This window comes from Pelodiscus sinensis, chromosome 9 (assembly GCF_052426305.1).
Source record: "Pelodiscus sinensis isolate ZL-2025 chromosome 9, ASM5242630v1, whole genome shotgun sequence".
NCBI classification, from domain to species: Eukaryota; Metazoa; Chordata; order Testudines; family Trionychidae; genus Pelodiscus; species Pelodiscus sinensis.
The window spans coordinates 550,288-568,225 of NC_143060.1; the positions used below are offsets into that span (position 1 = coordinate 550,288).

Consider the following 17,938-nt stretch of genomic DNA (forward strand, 5'->3'; position numbering starts at 1 on the left):
TCGGCGCCCCTCCAAACCCCCATTTAACTTGGCCCCCTCGGCGACCCTGCAATCGGCGCCCCTCCAAACCCCCATTTAACTTGGCCCCCTCGGCGACCCTGCAATCGACGCCCCTCCAAACCCCCATTTAACTTGGCCCCCTCGGCGACCCTGCAATCGGCGCCCCTCCAAACCCCCATTTAACTTGGCCCCCTCGCCGACCCTGCAATCGGCGCCCCTCCAAACCCCCATTTAACTTGGCGCCCTCGGCGACCCTGCAATCGGCGCCCCTCCAAACCCCCCATTTAACTTGGCCCCCTCGGCGACCCTGCAATCGGCGCCCCTCCAAACCCCCATTTAACTTGGCCCCCTCGGCGACCCTGCAATCGGCGCCCCTCCAAACCCCCATTTAACTTGGCCCCCTCGGCGACCCTGCAATCGGCGCCCCTCCAAACCCCCCATTTAACTTGGCCCCCTCGGCGACCCTGCAATCGGCGCCCCCTTCAAACCCCCCATTTAACTTGGCCCCCACGGCGACCCTGCAATCGGCGCCCCTCCAAACCCCCATTTAACTTGGCCCCCTCGGCGACCCTGCAATCGGCGCCCCCTCCAAACCCCCATTTAACTTGGCCCCCTCGGCGACCCTGCAATCGGCGCCCCTCCAAACCCCCCATTTAACTTGGCCCCCTCGGCGACCCTGCAATCGGCGCCCCCTCCAAACCCCCCATTTAACTTGGCCCCCTCGGCGACCCTGCAATCGGCGCCCCCTCCAAACCCCCATTTAACTTGGCCCCCTCGGCGACCCTGCAATCGGCGCCCCTCCAAACCCCCCATTTAACTTGGCCCCCTCGGCGACCCTGCAATCGGCGCCCCTCCAAACCCCCCATTTAACTTGGCCCCCTCGGTGACCCTGCAATCGACGCCCCTCCAAACCCCCATTTAACTTGGCGCCCTCGGCGACCCTGCAATCGACGCCCCCTCCAAACCCCCATTTAACTTGGCGCCCTCGGCGACCCTGCAATCGACGCCCCCTCCAAACCCCCCATTTAACTTGGCGCCCTCGGCGACCCTGCAATCGACGCCCCTCCAAACCCCCCATTTAACTTGGCCCCCTCGGCGACCCTGCAATCGGCGCCCCTCCAAACCCCCCATTTAACTTGGCCCCCTCGGCGACCCTGCAATCGGCGCCCCTCCAAACCCCCCATTTAACTTGGCCCCCTCAGCGACCCTGCAATCGGCGCCCCTCCAAACCCCCATTTAACTTGGCCCCCTCAGTGACCCTGCAATCGACGCCCCCTCCAAACCCCCCATTTAACTTGGCGCCCTCGGCGACCCTGCAATCGGCGCCCCTCCAAACCCCCATTTAACTTGGCCCCCTCGGCGACCCTGCAATCGGCGCCCCTCCAAACCCCCATTTAACTTGGCCCCATCGGCGACCCTGCAATCGGCGCCCCTCCAAACCCCCCATTTAACTTGGCCCCCTCGGTGACCCTGCAATCGGCGCCCCTCCAAACCCCCCATTTAACTTGGCCCCCTCGGCGACCCTGCAATCGGCGCCCCTCCAAACCCCCATTTAACTTGGCCCCCTCGGCGACCCTGCAATCGGCGCCCCTCCAAACCCCCCATTTAACTTGGCCCCCTCGGCGACCCTGCAATCGGCGCCCCCTCCAAACCCCCATTTAACTTGGCCCCTCGGTGACCCTTCAATCGGCGCCCCTCCAAAACCCCCATTTAACTTGGCCCCCTCGGCGACCCTGCAATCGGCGCCCCTCCAAACCCCCATTTAACTTGGCCCCCTCGGCGACCCTGCAATCGGCGCCCCCTCCAAACCCCCCATTTAACTTGCCCCCTCGGTGACCCTGCAATCGGCGCCCCTCCAAACCCCCCATTTAACTTGGCCCCCTCGGCGACCCTGCAATCGGCGCCCCCTCCAAACCCCCCATTTAACTTGGCCCCCTCGGCGACCCTGCAATCGGCGCCCCTCCAAACCCCCATTTAACTTGGCCCCCTCGGCGACCCTGCAATCGGCGCCCCTCCAAACCCCCATTTAACTTGGCCCCCTCGGCGACCCTGCAATCGGCGCCCCTCCAAACCCCCCATTTAACTTGGCCCCCTCGGCGACCCTGCAATCGGCGCCCCTCCAAACCCCCCATTTAACTTGGCGCCCTCGGCGACCCTGCAATCGGCGCCCCTCCAAACCCCCATTTAACTTGGCCCCCTCGGCGACCCTGCAATCGGCGCCCCTCCAAACCCCCCATTTAACTTGGCCCCCTCGGCGACCCTGCAATCGGCGCCCCCTCCAAACCCCCATTTAACTTGGCCCCCTCGCCGACCCTGCAATCGGCGCCCCTCCAAACCCCCATTTAACTTGGCCCCCTCGGCGACCCTGCAATCGGCGCCCCCTCCAAACCCCCCATTTAACTTGACCCCCTCGGCGACCCTGCAATCGGCGCCCCTCCAAACCCCCCATTTAACTTGGCGCCCTCGGCGACCCTGCAATCGGCGCCCCTCCAAACCCCCATTTAACTTGGCGCCCTCGGCGACCCTGCAATCGACGCCCCTCCAAACCCCCCATTTAACTTGGCGCCCTCGGCGACCCTGCAATCGGCGCCCCTCCAAACCCCCATTTAACTTGGCCCCATCGGCGACCCTGCAATCGGCGCCCCTCCAAACCCCCATTTAACTTGGCCCCCTCGGCGACCCTGCAATCGGCGCCCCCTCCAAACCCCCCATTTAACTTGGCCCCCTCGGCGACCCTGCAATCGGCGCCCCTCCAAACCCCCCATTTAACTTGGCGCCCTCGGCGACCCTGCAATCGGCGCCCCTCCAAACCCCCCATTTAACTTGGCCCCCTCGGCGACCCTGCAATCGGCGCCCCTCCAAACCCCCCATTTAACTTGGCCCCCTCGGCGACCCTTCAATCGGCGCCCCTCCAAACCCCCATTTAACTTGGCGCCCTCGGCGACCCTGCAATCGGCGCCCCTCCAAACCCCCCATTTAACTTGGCCCCCTCGGCGACCCTGCAATCGGCGCCCCTCCAAACCCCCCATTTAACTTGGCCCCCTCGGCGACCCTGCAATCGGCGCCCCTCCAAACCCCCCATTTAACTTGGCCCCCTCGGCGACCCTGGAATCGGCGCCCCCTCCAAACCCCCCATTTAACTTGGCGCCCTCGGCGACCCTGCAATCGGCGCCCCTCCAAACCCCCATTTAACTTGGCCCCCTCGGCGACCCTGCAATCGGCGCCCCCTCCAAACCCCCATTTAACTTGGCCCCCTCGGCGACCCTGCAATCGGCGCCCCTCCAAACCCCCCATTTAACTTGGCGCCCTCGGCGACCCTGCAATCGGCGCCCCTCCAAACCCCCATTTAACTTGGCCCCCTCGGCGACCCTGCAATCGGCGCCCCCTCCAAACCCCCATTTAACTTGGCCCCCTCGGCGACCCTGCAATCGGCGCCCCTCCAAACCCCCCATTTAACTTGGCCCCCTCGGCGACCCTGCAATCGGCGCCCCCTCCAAACCCCCATTTAACTTGGCCCCCTCGGCGACCCTGCAATCGGCGCCCCTCCAAACCCCCATTTAACTTGGCCCCCTCGGCGACCCTGCAATCGGCGCCCCTCCAAACCCCCCATTTAACTTGACCCCCTCGGCGACCCTGCAATCGGCGCCCCTCCAAACCCCCCATTTAACTTGACCCCCTCGGCGACCCTGCAATCGGCGCCCCCTCCAAACCCCCATTTAACTTGGCCCCCTCGGCGACCCTGCAATCGGCGCCCCCTCCAAACCCCCCATTTAACTTGTCCCCCTCGGCGACCCTGCAATCGGCGCCCCCTCCAAATCCCCATTTAACTTGTCCCCCTCGGCGACCCTGCAATCGGCGCCCCTCCAAACCCCCCATTTAACTTGGCCCCCTCGGCGACCCTGCAATCGGCGCCCCCTCCAAACCCCCCATTTAACTTGGCCCCCTCGGCGACCCTGCAATCGGCGCCCCTCCAAACCCCCATTTAACTTGGCCCCCTCGGCGACCCTGCAATCGGCGCCCCTCCAAACCCCCATTTAACTTGGCCCCCTCGCCAACCCTGCAATCGGCGCCCCTCCAAACCCCCCATTTAACTTGGCCCCCTCGGCGACTCTGCAATCGGCGCCCCTCCAAACCCCCATTTAACTTGGCCCCCTCGGCGACTCTGCAATCGGCGCCCCTCCAAACCCCCATTTAACTTGGCCCCCTCGGCGACCCTGCAATCGGCGCCCCTCCAAACCCCCATTTCACTTGGCCCCCTCGGCGACCCTGCAATCGGCGCCCCTCCAAACCCCCCATTTAACTTGGCCCCCTCGGCGACCCTGCAATCAGCGCCCCCTCCAAACCCCCATTTAACTTGGCCCCCTCGGCGACCCTGCAATCGGCGCCCCTCCAAACCCCCATTTAACTTGGCCCCCTCGGCGACCCTGCAATCGGCGCCCCTCCAAACCCCCATTTAACTTGGCCCCCTCGGCGACCCTGCAATCGACGCCCCTCCAAACCCCCATTTAACTTGGCCCCCTCGGCGACCCTGCAATCGGCGCCCCTCCAAACCCCCCATTTAACTTGGCCCCCTCGGCGACCCTGCAATCGGCGCCCCTCCAAACCCCCATTTAACTTGGCCCCCTCGGCGACCCTGCAATCGGCGCCCCTCCAAACCCCCCATTTAACTTGGCCCCCTCGGCGACCCTGCAATCGGCGCCCCCTCCAAACCCCCATTTAACTTGGCCCCCTCGGCGACCCTGCAATCGGCGCCCCTCCAAACCCCCATTTAACTTGGCCCCCTCGGCGACCCTGCAATCGGCGCCCCTCCAAACCCCCATTTAACTTGGCCCCGTCGGCGACCCTGCAATCGGCGCCCCTCCAAACCCCCATTTAACTTGGCCCCCTCGGCGACCCTGCAATCGGCGCCCCTCCAAACCCCCATTTAACTTGGCCCCCTCGGCGACCCTGCAATCGGCGCCCCTCCAAACCCCCCATTTAGATTGGCCCCCTCGGCGACCCTTCAATCGGCGCCCCTCCAAACCCCCATTTAACTTGGCGCCCTCGGCGACCCTGCAATCGGCGCCCCTCCAAACCCCCCATTTAACTTGGCCCCCTCGGCGACCCTGCAATCGGCGCCCCTCCAAACCCCCCATTTAACTTGGCCCCCTCGGCGACCCTGCAATCGGCGCCCCTCCAAACCCCCCATTTAACTTGGCCCCCTCGGCGACCCTGCAATCGGCGCCCCTCCAAACCCCCCATTTAACTTGGCCCCCTCGGCGACCCTGCAATCGGCGCCCCTCCAAACCCCCATTTAACTTGGCCCCATCGGCGACCCTGCAATCGGCGCCCCTCCAAACCCCCATTTAACTTGGCCCCCTCGGCGACCCTGCAATCGGCGCCCCTCCAAACCCCCCATTTAACTTGGCCCCCTCTGCGACCCTGCAATCGGCGCCCCTCCAAACCCCCCATTTAACTTGGCCCCCTCGGCGACCCTGCAATCGACGCCCCTCCAAACCCCCATTTAACTTGGCCCCGTCGGCGACCCTGCAATCGACGCCCCTCCAAACCCCCATTTAACTTGGCCCCCTCGGCGACCCTGCAATCGGCGCCCCTCCAAACCCCCATTTAACTTGGCCCCCTCGGCGACCCTGCAATCGGCGCCCCTCCAAACCCCCCATTTAGATTGGCCCCCTCGGCGACCCTTCAATCGGCGCCCCTCCAAACCCCCATTTAACTTGGCGCCCTCGGCGACCCTGCAATCGGCGCCCCTCCAAACCCCCCATTTAACTTGGCCCCCTCGGCGACCCTGCAATCGGCGCCCCTCCAAACCCCCCATTTAACTTGGCCCCCTCGGCGACCCTGCAATCGGCGCCCCTCCAAACCCCCCATTTAACTTGGCCCCCTCGGCGACCCTGCAATCGGCGCCCCTCCAAACCCCCCATTTAACTTGGCCCCCTCGGCGACCCTGCAATCGGCGCCCCTCCAAACCCCCCATTTAACTTGGCGCCCTCGGCGACCCTGCAATCGGCGCCCCTCCAAACCCCCCATTTAACTTGGCCCCCTCTGCGACCCTGCAATCGGCGCCCCTCCAAACCCCCCATTTAACTTGGCCCCCTCGGCGACCCTGCAATCGGCGCCCCCTCCAAACCCCCCATTTAACTTGGCCCCCTCGGCGACCCTGCAATCGGCGCCCCTCCAAACCCCCCATTTAACTTGGCCCCCTCGGCGACCCTGCAATCGGCGCCCCTCCAAACCCCCATTTAACTTGGCCCCCTCGGCGACCCTGCAATCGGCGCCCCTCCAAACCCCCCATTTAACTTGGCCCCCTCGGCGACCCTGCAATCGGCGCCCCTCCAAACCCCCCATTTAACTTGGCCCCCTCGGCGACCCTGCAATCGGCGCCCCTCCAAACCCCCCATTTAACTTGGCCCCCTCGGCGACCCTGCAATCGGCGCCCCTCCAAACCCCCCATTTAACTTGGCCCCCTCTGCGACCCTGCAATCGGCGCCCCTCCAAACCCCCCATTTAACTTGGCCCCCTCGGCGACCCTGCAATCGGCGCCCCCTCCAAACCCCCATTTAACTTGGCCCCCTCGGCGACCCTGCAATCGGCGCCCCTCCAAACCCCCCATTTAACTTGGCCCCCTCGGCGACCCTGCAATCGGCGCCCCTCCAAACCCCCCATTTAACTTGGCCCCCTCGGCGACCCTGCAATCGGCGCCCCCTCCAAACCCCCCATTTAACTTGGCCCCCTCGGCGACCCTGCAATCGGCGCCCCTCCAAACCCCCATTTAACTTGGCCCCCTCGGCGACCCTGCAATCGGCGCCCCTCCAAACACCCCATTTAACTTGGCCCCCTCGGCGACCCTGCAATCGGCGCCCCTCCAAACCCCCATTTAACTTGGCCCCCTCGGCGACCCTGCAATCGGCGCCCCTCCAAACCCCCCATTTAACTTGGCCCCCTCGGCGACCCTGCAATCGGCGCCCCTCCAAACCCCCCATTTAACTTGGCCCCCTCGGCGACCCTGCAATCGGCGCCCCTCCAAACCCCCCATTTAACTTGGCCCCCTCGGCGACCCTGCAATCGGCGCCCCTCCAAACCCCCCATTTAACTTGGCCCCCTCTGCGACCCTGCAATCGGCGCCCCTCCAAACCCCCCATTTAACTTGGCCCCCTCGGCGACCCTGCAATCGGCGCCCCTCCAAACCCCCCATTTAACTTGGCCCCCTCGCCGACCCTGCAATCGGTGCCCCCTCCAAACCCCCCATTTAACTTGGCGCCCTCGGCGACCCTGCAATCGGCGCCCCTCCAAACCCCCCATTTAACTTGGCCCCCTCGGCGACCCTGCAATCGGCGCCCCTCCAAACCCCCCATTTAACTTGGCCCCCTCGGCGACCCTGCAATCGGCGACCCTCCAAACCCCCATTTAACTTGGCGCCCTCGGTGACCCTGCAATCGGCACCCCTCCAAACCCCCCATTTAACTTGGCGCCCTCGGCGACCCTGCAATCGGCGCCCCTCCAAACCCCCATTTAACTTGGCCCCCTCGGCGACCCTGCAATCGGCGCCCCTCCAAACCCCCCATTTAACTTGGCCCCCTCGGCGACCCTGCAATCGGCGCCCCCTCCAAACCCCCCATTTAACTTGGCCCCCTCGGCGACCCTGCAATCGGCGCCCCTCCAAACCCCCCATTTAACTTGGCCCCCTCGGCGACCCTGCAATCGGCACCCCTCCAAACCCCCCATTTAACTTGGCCCCCTCGGCGACCCTGCAATCGGCGCCCCTCCAAACCCCCCATTTAACTTGGCCCCCTCGGCGACCCTGCAATCGGCGCCCCTCCAAACCCCCCATTTAACTTGGCCCCCTCGGTGACCCTGCAATCGGCGCCCCTCCAAACCCCCATTTAACTTGGCCCCCTCAGCGACCCTGCAATCGGCGCCCCTCCAAACCCCCCATTTAACTTGGCCCCCTCGGCGACCCTGCAATCGGCGCCCCTCCAAACCCCCATTTAACTTGGCCCCCTCGGCGACCCTGCAATCGGCGCCCCCTCCAAACCCCCCATTTAACTTGGCCCCCTCGGCGACCCTGCAATCGGCGCCCCCTCCAAACCCCCCATTTAACTTGACCCCCTCGGCGACCCTGCAATCGGCGCCCCTCCAAACCCCCCATTTAACTTGGCCCCCTCGGCGACCCTGCAATCGGCGCCCCTCCAAACCCCCCATTTAACTTGGCCCCCTCGGCGACCCTGCAATCGGCGCCCCTCCAAACCCCCATTTAACTTGGCCCCCTCGGCGACCCTGCAATCGGCGCCCCCTCCAAACCCCCCATTTAACTTGGCGCCCTCGGTGACCCTGCAATCGGCGCCCCTCCAAACCCCCATTTAACTTGGCCCCCTCGGCGACCCTGCAATCGGCGCCCCTCCAAACCCCCCATTTAACTTGGCCCCCTCGGCGACCCTGCAATCGGCGCCCCTCCAAACCCCCATTTAACTTGGCCCCCTCGGCGACCCTGCAATCGGCGCCCCTCCAAACCCCCCATTTAACTTGGCGCCCTCGGCGACCCTGCAATCGGCGCCCCCTCCAAACCCCCCATTTAACTTGGCCCCCTCGGCAACCCTGCAATCGGCGCCCCTCCAAACCCCCATTTAACTTGGCGCCCTCGGCGACCCTGCAATCGGCGCCCCTCCAAACCCCCCATTTAACTTGGCCCCCTCGGCGACCCTGCAATCGGCGCCCCTCCAAACACCCCATTTAACTTGGCCCCCTCGGCGACCCTGCAATCGGCGCCCCCTCCAAACCCCCCATTTAACTTGGCCCCCTCGGCGACCCTGCAATCGGCGCCCCTCCAAACCCCCATTTAACTTGGCGCCCTCGGCGACCCTGCAATCGGCGCCCCTCCAAACCCCCCATTTAACTTGGCGCCCTCGGCGACCCTGCAATCGGCGCCCCTCCAAACCCCCATTTAACTTGGCCCCCTTGGCGACCCTGCAATCGGCGCCCCTCCAAACCCCCATTTAACTTGGCCCCCTCGGCGACCCTGCAATCGGCGCCCCTCCAAACCCCCCATTTAACTTGGCCCCCTCGGCGACCCTGCAATCGGCGCCCCTCCAAACCCCCCATTTAACTTGGCCCCCTCGGCGACCCTGCAATCGGCGCCCCCTCCAAACCCCCCATTTAACTTGGCCCCCTCGGCGACCCTGCAATCGGCGCCCCTCCAAACCCCCATTTAACTTGGCCCCCTCGCCGACCCTGCAATCGGCGCCCCTCCAAACCCCCCATTTAACTTGGCCCCCTCGGCGACCCTGCAATCGGCGCCCCTCCAAACCCCCATTTAACTTGGCCCCCTCGGCGACCCTGCAATCGGCGCCCCTCCAAACCCCCCATTTAACTTGGCCCCCTCGGCGACCCTGTAATCGGCGCCCCTCCAAACCCCCCATTTAACTTGGCCCCCTCGGCGACCCTGTAATCGGCGCCCCTCCAAACCCCCATTTAACTTGGCGCCCTCGGCGACCCTGCAATCGGCGCCCCCTCCAAACCCCCCATTTAACTTGGCCCCCTCGGCGACCCTGCAATCGGCGCCCCTCCAAACCCCCCATTTAACTTGGCCCCCTCGGCGACCCTGCAATCGGCGCCCCTCCAAACCCCCCATTTAACTTGGCCCCCTCGGCGACCCTGCAATCGGCGCCCCCTCCAAACCCCCCATTTAACTTGGCCCCCTCGGCGACCCTGCAATCGGCGCCCCTCCAAACCCCCATTTAACTTGGCCCCCTCGGCGACCCTGCAATCGGCGCCCCTCCAAACCCCCATTTAACTTGGCCCCCTCGGCGACCCTGCAATCGGCGCCCCCTCCAAACCCCCATTTAACTTGGCCCCCTCGGCGACCCTGCAATCGGCGCCCCCTCCAAACCCCCCATTTAACTTGGCCCCCTCGGCGACCCTGCAATCGGCGCCCCTCCAAACCCCCCATTTAACTTGGCCCCCTCGGCGACCCTGCAATCGGCGCCCCTCCAAACCCCCATTTAACTTGGCCCCCTCGGCGACCCTGCAATCGGCGCCCCTCCAAACCCCCCATTTAACTTGGCCCCCTCGGCGACCCTGCAATCGGCGCCCCTCCAAACCCCCATTTAACTTGGCCCCCTCGGCGACCCTGCAATCGGCGCCCCTCCAAACCCCCCATTTAACTTGGCCCCCTCGGTGACCCTGCAATCGGCGCCCCTCCAAACCCCCCATTTAACTTGGCCCCCTCGGCGACCCTGCAATCGACGCCCCTCCAAACCCCCATTTAACTTGGCCCCCTCGGCGCCCCTGCAATCGGCGCCCCTCCAAACCCCCATTTAACTTGGCCCCCTCGGCGACCCTGCAATCGGCGCCCCTCCAAACCCCCCATTTAACTTGGCCCCCTCGGCGACCCTGCAATCGGCGCCCCTCCAAACCCCCCATTTAACTTGGCCCCCTCGGCGACCCTGCAATCGGCGCCCCTCCAAACCCCCCATTTAACTTGACCCCCTCGGCGACCCTGCAATCGGCGCCCCTCCAAACCCCCCATTTAACTTGGCCCCCTCGGCGACCCTGCAATCGGCGCCCCCTCCAAACCCCCATTTAACTTGGCCCCCTCGGCGACCCTGCAATCGGCACCCCCTCCAAACCCCCCATTTAACTTGGCCCCCTCGGCGACCCTGCAATCGGCGCCCCTCCAAACCCCCCATTTAACTTGGCGCCCTCGGCGACCCTGCAATCGGCGCCCCTCCAAAGCCCCATTTAACTTGGCCCCCTCGGCGACCCTGCAATCGGCGCCCCTCCAAACCCCCATTTAACTTGGCCCCCTCGGCGACCCTGCAATCGGCGCCCCTCCAAACCCCCCATTTAACTTGGCCCCCTCGCCAACCCTGCAATCGGCGCCCCCTCCAAACCCCCCATTTAACTTGGCCCCCTCGGCGACCCTGCAATCGGCGCCCCTCCAAACCCCCCATTTAACTTGGCCCCCTCGGCGACCCTGCAATCGGCGCCCCTCCAAACCCCCATTTAACTTGGCCCCCTCGGCGACCCTGCAATCGGCGCCCCTCCAAACCCCCCATTTAACTTGCCCCTCGGCCACCCTGCAATCGGCGCCCCCTCCAAACCCCCATTTAACTTGTCGCCCTCGGCGACCCTGCAATCGACGCCCCTCCAAACCCCCCATTTAACTTGGCCCCCTCGGCGACCCTGCAATCGGCGCCCCTCCAAACCTCCCATTTAACTTGGCCCCCTCGGCGACCCTGCAATCGGCGCCCCCTCCAAACCTCCCATTTAACTTGGCCCCCTCGGCGACCCTGCAATCGGCGCCCCTCCAAACCCCCATTTAACTTGGCCCCCTCGGCGACCCTGCAATCGGCGCCCCTCCAAACCCCCCATTTAACTTGGCCCCCTCGGCGACCCTGCAATCGGCGCCCCTCCAAACCCCCATTTAACTTGGCCCCCTCGGCGACCCTGCAATCGGCGCCCCTCCAAACCCCCCATTTAACTTGCCCCCTCGGCGACCCTGCAATCGGCGCCCCCTCCAAACCTCCCATTTAACTTGGCCCCCTCGGCGACCCTGCAATCGGCGCCCCCTCCAAACCCCCCATTTAACTTGGCCCCCTCGGCGACCCTGCAATCGGCGCCCCTCCAAACCCCCCATTTAACTTGGCGCCCTCGCCGACCCTGCAATCGGCGCCCCTCCAAACCCCCATTTAACTTGGCCCCCTCGCCGACCCTGCAATCGGCGCCCCTCCAAACCTCCCATTTAACTTGGCCCCCTCGGCGACCCTGCAATCGGCGCCCCTCCAAACCCCCCATTTAACTTGGCGCCCTCGCCGACCGCCTAGTTCTCCTCGGTGGACGGGCCGCCTCTGCCACCGACCCTCCCCTCTGCTGAGGCTCTGCCAGATGCAGCAGGCGCCCAGCGAAGGGAATGAGTGTGACGTGGGGCCGTCACCCCCCAGAGGGCGATGGAAACATTCTGGCCAGCTCGGACCCATCCCCAAGTCCAGCACTCGGGTTAGCATCACCTGCCAGCTCCGGGACTGTGCTGCCTGCCCCACGCCCGGCCTGGCTGCCAGCAGGTCCCAGTTCTTAGTGCAGGCGTCGTGTGTCCTGGCGCAGCCGGAAGATTGCCCGTGCGCCGAGGTCACGCCCTAACGCACGGGCCCAGAGATTGCCTGTACGTCGCACAATTGCTAATACATCGTGCCCCGAGGTCACGCCCTGCCGCACGGGCCCAGAGATTGCCTGTACGTCGCACAATTGCTAATACATCGTGCCCCGAGGTCACGCCCTGCTGCACGCGCCCAGAGATTGCCTGTACGTCGCACAATTGCTAATACATCGTGCCCCGAGGTCACGCCCTGCCGCACGGGCCCAGAGATTGCCCGTGTCTGGTGTCGCACAATTGCTAATACATCGTGCCCCGAGGTCACACCCCGCCGCACGGGCCCAGAGATTGCCTGTGTCTGGTGTCGCACAATTGCTATTACAGTCGTGCCCCGAGGTCACGCCCCGCCGCACGGGCCCAGAGATTGCCTGTGTCTGGTGTCGCACAATTGCTATTACAGTCGTGCCCCGAGGTCACGCCCCGCCGCACGGGCCCAGAGATTGCCTGTGTCTGGTGTCGCACAATTGCTATTACAGTCGTGCCCCGAGGTCACGCCCCGCCGCACGGGCCCAGAGATTGCCTGTGTCTGGTGTCGCACAATTGCTATTACAGTCGTGCCCCAAGGTCACACCCCGCCGCACAGGCCCAGAGATTGCCCGTGTCTGGTGTCGCACAATTGCTATTACAGTCGTGCCCCGAGGTCACACCCCGCCGCACGGGCCCAGAGATTGCCCGTGTCTGGTGTCGCACAATTGCTATTACAGTCGTGCCCCGAGGTCACACCCCGCCGCACGGGCCCAGAGATTGCCTGTGTCTGGTGTCGCACAACTGCTAATACATCGTGCCCCGAGGTCACACCCCGCCGCACGGGCCCAGAGATTGCCTGTGTCTGGTGTCGCACAATTGCTATTACAGTCGTGCCCCGAGGTCACACCCCGCCGCACGGGCCCAGAGATGGCCTGTGTCTGGTGTCGCACAATTGCTATTACAGTCGTGCCCCGAGGTCACACCCCGCCGCACGGGCCCAGAGATTGCCTGTGTCTGGTGTCGCACAATTGCTATTACAGTCGTGCCCCGAGGTCACACCCCGCCGCACGGGCCCAGAGATTGCCTGTGTCTGGTGTCGCACAGTTGCTAATACATCGTGCCCCGAGGTCACACCCCGCCGCACGGGCCCAGAGATTGCCTGTGTCTGGTGTCACACAATTGCTATTACACTCAGCTTGCTGACAGCTGCTGGGGCTGCTAGCCTGACATGAAGCTGTGGCAATGCCCATGCGCCTGCAACAGGAGCCTTTAGCATTGGCCCTTTCTTTCCAGGGCTCATTGCTCCCCCTGTGAATATAAAGGCCTCCTGGACTGGGGCAGCTGGGGAGCTGCGGGTGAGCTGGGAGCCCCCAGCTACTCCATACTCCGAGTTCTTCATCTATGAGATCTGCTACTGCATTGTGGGCTCCACAGAACCTCCCTTCCGGGTAAGACTGGTAGCAGCGCTACCCACTCCCTGTGGGGTTCGTGCTGGCTGCCCCTGCCGTGCGGTGTCCCCCTCTCACGCAGACTGCTGCGAGCCTCCACACCACCATCATCACGGCTGGCTGCCCCTGCCGTGCGGTGTCCCCCTCTCACACAGACTGCTGCGAGCCTCCACACCACCATCATCACGGCTGGCTGCCCCTGCCGTGCGGTGTCCCCCTCTCACGCAGACTGCTGCGTGCCTCCACACCACCATCATCACGGCTGGCTGCCCCTGCCGTGCGGTGTCCCCCTCTCACACAGACTGCTGCGAGCCTCCACACCACCATCATCACGGCTGGCTGCCCCTGCCGTGCGGTGTTCCCCCCTCTCACACAGACTGCTGCGAGCCTCCACACCACCATCATCACGGCTGGCTGCCCCTGCCGTGCGGTGTCCCCCTCTCACACAGACTGCTGCGAGCCTCCACACCACCATCATCACGGCTGGCTGCCCCTGCCGTGCGGTGTTCCCCCCTCTCACACAGACTGCTGCGTGCCTCCACACCACCATCATCACGGCTGGCTGCCCCTGCCGTGCGGTGTCCCCCCCTCTCACACAGACTGCTGCGAGCCTCCACACCACCATCATCACGGCTGGCTGCCCCTGCCGTGCGGTGTTCCCCCCTCTCACACAGACTGCTGCGAGCCTCCACACCACCATCATCACGGCTGGCTGCCCCTGCCGTGCGGTGTTCCCCCCTCTCACACAGACTGCTGCGAGCCTCCACACCACCATCATCACGGCTGGCTGCCCCTGCCGTGCGGTGTCCCCCTCTCACACAGACTGCTGCGAGCCTCCACACCACCATCATCACGGCTGGCTGCCCCTGCCGTGCGGTGTTCCCCCCTCTCACACAGACTGCTGCGTGCCTCCACACCACCATCATCACGGCTGGCTGCCCCTGCCGTGCGGTGTCCCCCTCTCACACAGACTGCTGCGAGCCTCCACACCACCATCATCACGGCTGGCTGCCCCTGCCGTGCGGTGTTCCCCCCTCTCACACAGACTGCTGCGAGCCTCCACACCACCATCATCACGGCTGGCTGCCCCTGCCGTGCGGTGTTCCCCCCTCTCACGCAGACTGCTGCGTGCCTCCACACCACCATCATCACGGCTGGCTGCCCCTGCCGTGCGGTGTTCCCCCCTCTCACACAGACTGCTGCGAGCCTCCACACCACCATCATCACGGCTGGCTGCCCCTGCCGTGCGGTGTTCCCCCCTCTCACACAGACTGCTGCGAGCCTCCACACCACCATCATCACGGCTGGCTGCCCCTGCCGTGCGGTGTCCCCCTCTCACACAGACTGCTGCGAGCCTCCACACCACCATCATCACGGCTGGCTGCCCCTGCCGTGCGGTGTCCCCCTCTCACACAGACTGCTGCGAGCCTCCACACCACCATCATCACGGCTGGCTGCCCCTGCCGTGCGGTGTTCCCCTCTCACACAGACTGCTGCGAGCCTCCACACCACCATCATCACGGCTGGCTGCCCCTGCCGTGCGGTGTCCCCCTCTCACACAGACTGCTGCGAGCCTCCACACCACCATCATCACGGCTGGCTGCCCCTGCCGTGCGGTGTTCCCCCCTCTCACACAGACTGCTGCGAGCCTCCACACCACCATCATCACGGCTGGCTGCCCCTGCCGTGCGGTGTCCCCCTCTCACACAGACTGCTGCGAGCCTCCACACCACCATCATCACGGCTGGCTGCCCCTGCCGTGCGGTGTTCCCCCTCTCACGCAGACTGCTGCGAGCCTCCACACCACCATCATCACGGCTGGCTGTAGCATACCCCTGCACTGTGGGTAACACTGCTCCTGCGCCAGGCTGGGGGAATGCCGTATCGCACCCCACGGCTGGGTGTGAGCAGTGTGCTTTGTAAACTGAGCGCTTGGGCAGCCCCCAGGGAGATTCCACTGCTGCCCAGCTGATAGCGGAGTGCCCACAGCTGGCAGCAGGTGTTTCTATTGGTGGTGCACACCTGCACAAACCTCAGTGCATGTAACAAAATGTCTTCCATGCACAGACGGAAAAAGTTAGAGTAGTGGTGGCCAACCCATTACAGACAAAGAGCCAAAATAGCAGTGGACACAGCGCAAAGAGCAGAGGGAAAGAAGTTATTGAGCCAAAAAAAAAAAGCTGCCCCTTTCCCAGCCCCGTGTAGACCAAGCAGGCTTCCGTCGGCCGCAGCATCACCTCTCGCTGCCCCAAGCGGCACCCTGACCAGACAAGGAAGAAAGGTCAGAGCAGGGGGACAGAGAACAGCCGCGAGCACGGGAGCTGCAATCTGTCCTCTGGAGAGCCGCGTGGAGCTCACGAGCCATGGGCTGGCCACTCCTGAGTTAGAGGGAACATTATGTAACAGGTCCCATGAGCGGTGAGTAACACTGTCTCTCCCCACACAGCCGGGTGTAGCTGGGGCTGCAGGTAACCCTGTCTCTCCCCACACAGCCGGATATAGCTGGGGCTGTGGGTAACTGTCTCTCTCCCTGCACAGCCGGGTGTAGCTGGGGCTGCAGGTAACCCTGTCTCTCCCCACACAGCCGGGTGTAGCTGGGGCTGCAGGTAACCCTGTCTCTCCCCACACAGCCGGATATAGCTGGGGCTGTGGGTAACTGTCTCTCTCCCTGCACAGCTGGGTGTAGCTGAGGCTGCGGGTAACCCTGTCTCTCCCCACACAGCCGGATATAGCTGGGGCTGTGGGTAACTCTCTCTCTCCCTGCGCAGCCGGGTGTAGCTGAGGCTGCGGCTGCGGGTAATCCTGTCTCTCCCCATACAGCCGGGTGTAGCTGAGGCTGCGGGTAACCCTGTCTCTCCCCACACAGCCAGATATAGCTGGGGCTGCAGGTAACCCTGTCTCTCCCCACACAGCCGGGTGTAGCTGGGGCTGCAGGTAACCCTGTCTCTCCCCACACAGCCGGATATAGCTGGGGCTGTGGGTAACTGTCTCTCTCCCTGCACAGCCGGGTGTAGCTGGGGCTGTAGGTAACCCTGTCTCTCCCCATACAGCCAGGTGTAGCTGGGGCTGCGGATAACTCTGTGTCTCCTCCCGCACAGCTGGGTGTAGCAGGGACTGTGGGTAACGCTGTCTCTCCCCATACAGCTGGGTGTAGCTGGGGCTGCGGATAACTCTGTGTCTCCTCCCGCACAGCCGGGTGTAGCAGGGACTGTGGGTAACGCTGTCTCCCCCCGCACAGCCGGGAGTAGCTGGGGCTGCGGATAACTCTGTGTCTCCCCCCCACACACACAGCTGGATGTAGCAGGTTCAGTGGGGTGGGCAATGCTGTGTCTCTCCCCACACAGCCGGTGTGCCCGGCCCCAGGGGCTGCGGGTGTGGGGCTATGTCGTGGGGCACTGGAATGCCCCTGCAAGGGAGAAGTGACTCCCTGCCCTGTCTCCGGTCCCCTGGGGGCTGTGTTGGGGTGGCGCCGTGCTAGCGGGAAGCGCAGGACTTGTGGTGGCTGACGCAGCTCCCACCTTCTCTTCCGTGCGATCCTACAGAAGCAGGTGGATAACTCCAGGGCATGTGTCCTCAGCCCCCTGCAGCCAGGGGCCAAGTACCACATGCGGATCCGCACCAAGCCCGACGGCCTGTCCTTGGATGGATTCTGGGGGCCCTGGTCCCCGGCAGTGGCTGCTGAGACGCCCCACTCCTCAGGTGGGTGACGGCTGGACAGCGGGAGGGTGGCAGGGACCCGGGGGGATGAGGGGATCCCTCCAACTCCACCTTGAGCTGCCACAGCTGCCTCTCTGCGGGCGGGAGGCCGGAGGGTCCACAGGCCCCGCCTGGATGACGGGGGCTCGGGCACTGGAGCCCGGTTCCCTAGGGCTGCCCGCAGGCCGCCGGGCTCCGCGGTCGCGTGGTGCTCACTCGCTCACTCCTGCGCAGGGGAGATCGGGCTGCGCTGCTTCACCCCCGACCTGCAGTGGCTGCGCTGCGAGTGGGCCTGGGATCCCGCCGATTCCCGCAGCTCCCACAGCCTCTTCTACCGGCCCCAAGGGAGCCAGGCCGCCTCCAGGTAACGGGCCCCCTGAGCTGCAGCGCCGGGCCCAGGGCATCGCGCCTGCCTGCGCCCTGCTCGCTCGGGAGCGGAGGGGGCTGGGCCAGAGCCCCGCGTGAGTCTGCACTGGCCGGCGCCACAGGCAGCCCCTGGGGAGAGAGGGAGACCCTCGGGGAGCCGGGGGCCAAGGCAGGGAGGAAAGCACAGGAGGCTTGAGGTGTGTGGGAGCGAGGTGGGGACAGTGCGCGCCCCGCAGGGGACATTCGGGCAGGCGGGTGGTTACCTGGGAGGGCAGGTGAGTGGGGCGGGAGGTGGCGGGGCAGGCGGGTGGTT

At 65.1% G+C, this 17,938-nt stretch overlaps 1 protein-coding gene across 4 annotated transcripts in view; it reads left to right on the forward strand.

Moving 5' to 3' along the window:
* Positions 1-17,938, forward strand: part of MPL (MPL proto-oncogene, thrombopoietin receptor) — a 67,261-nt gene that overhangs the window by 33,032 nt on the left and 16,291 nt on the right. For all 4 annotated transcript variants that reach the window (XM_075914582.2, XM_075914580.2, XM_075914579.2 and 1 more), the window contains 3 exons: positions 13,409-13,563; positions 17,106-17,262; positions 17,494-17,623. In XM_075914582.2, the coding sequence (XP_075770697.1) occupies positions 13,409-13,563; positions 17,106-17,262; positions 17,494-17,623 (442 nt within the window). The remainder of the gene's footprint in view (positions 1-13,408; positions 13,564-17,105; positions 17,263-17,493; positions 17,624-17,938) is intronic.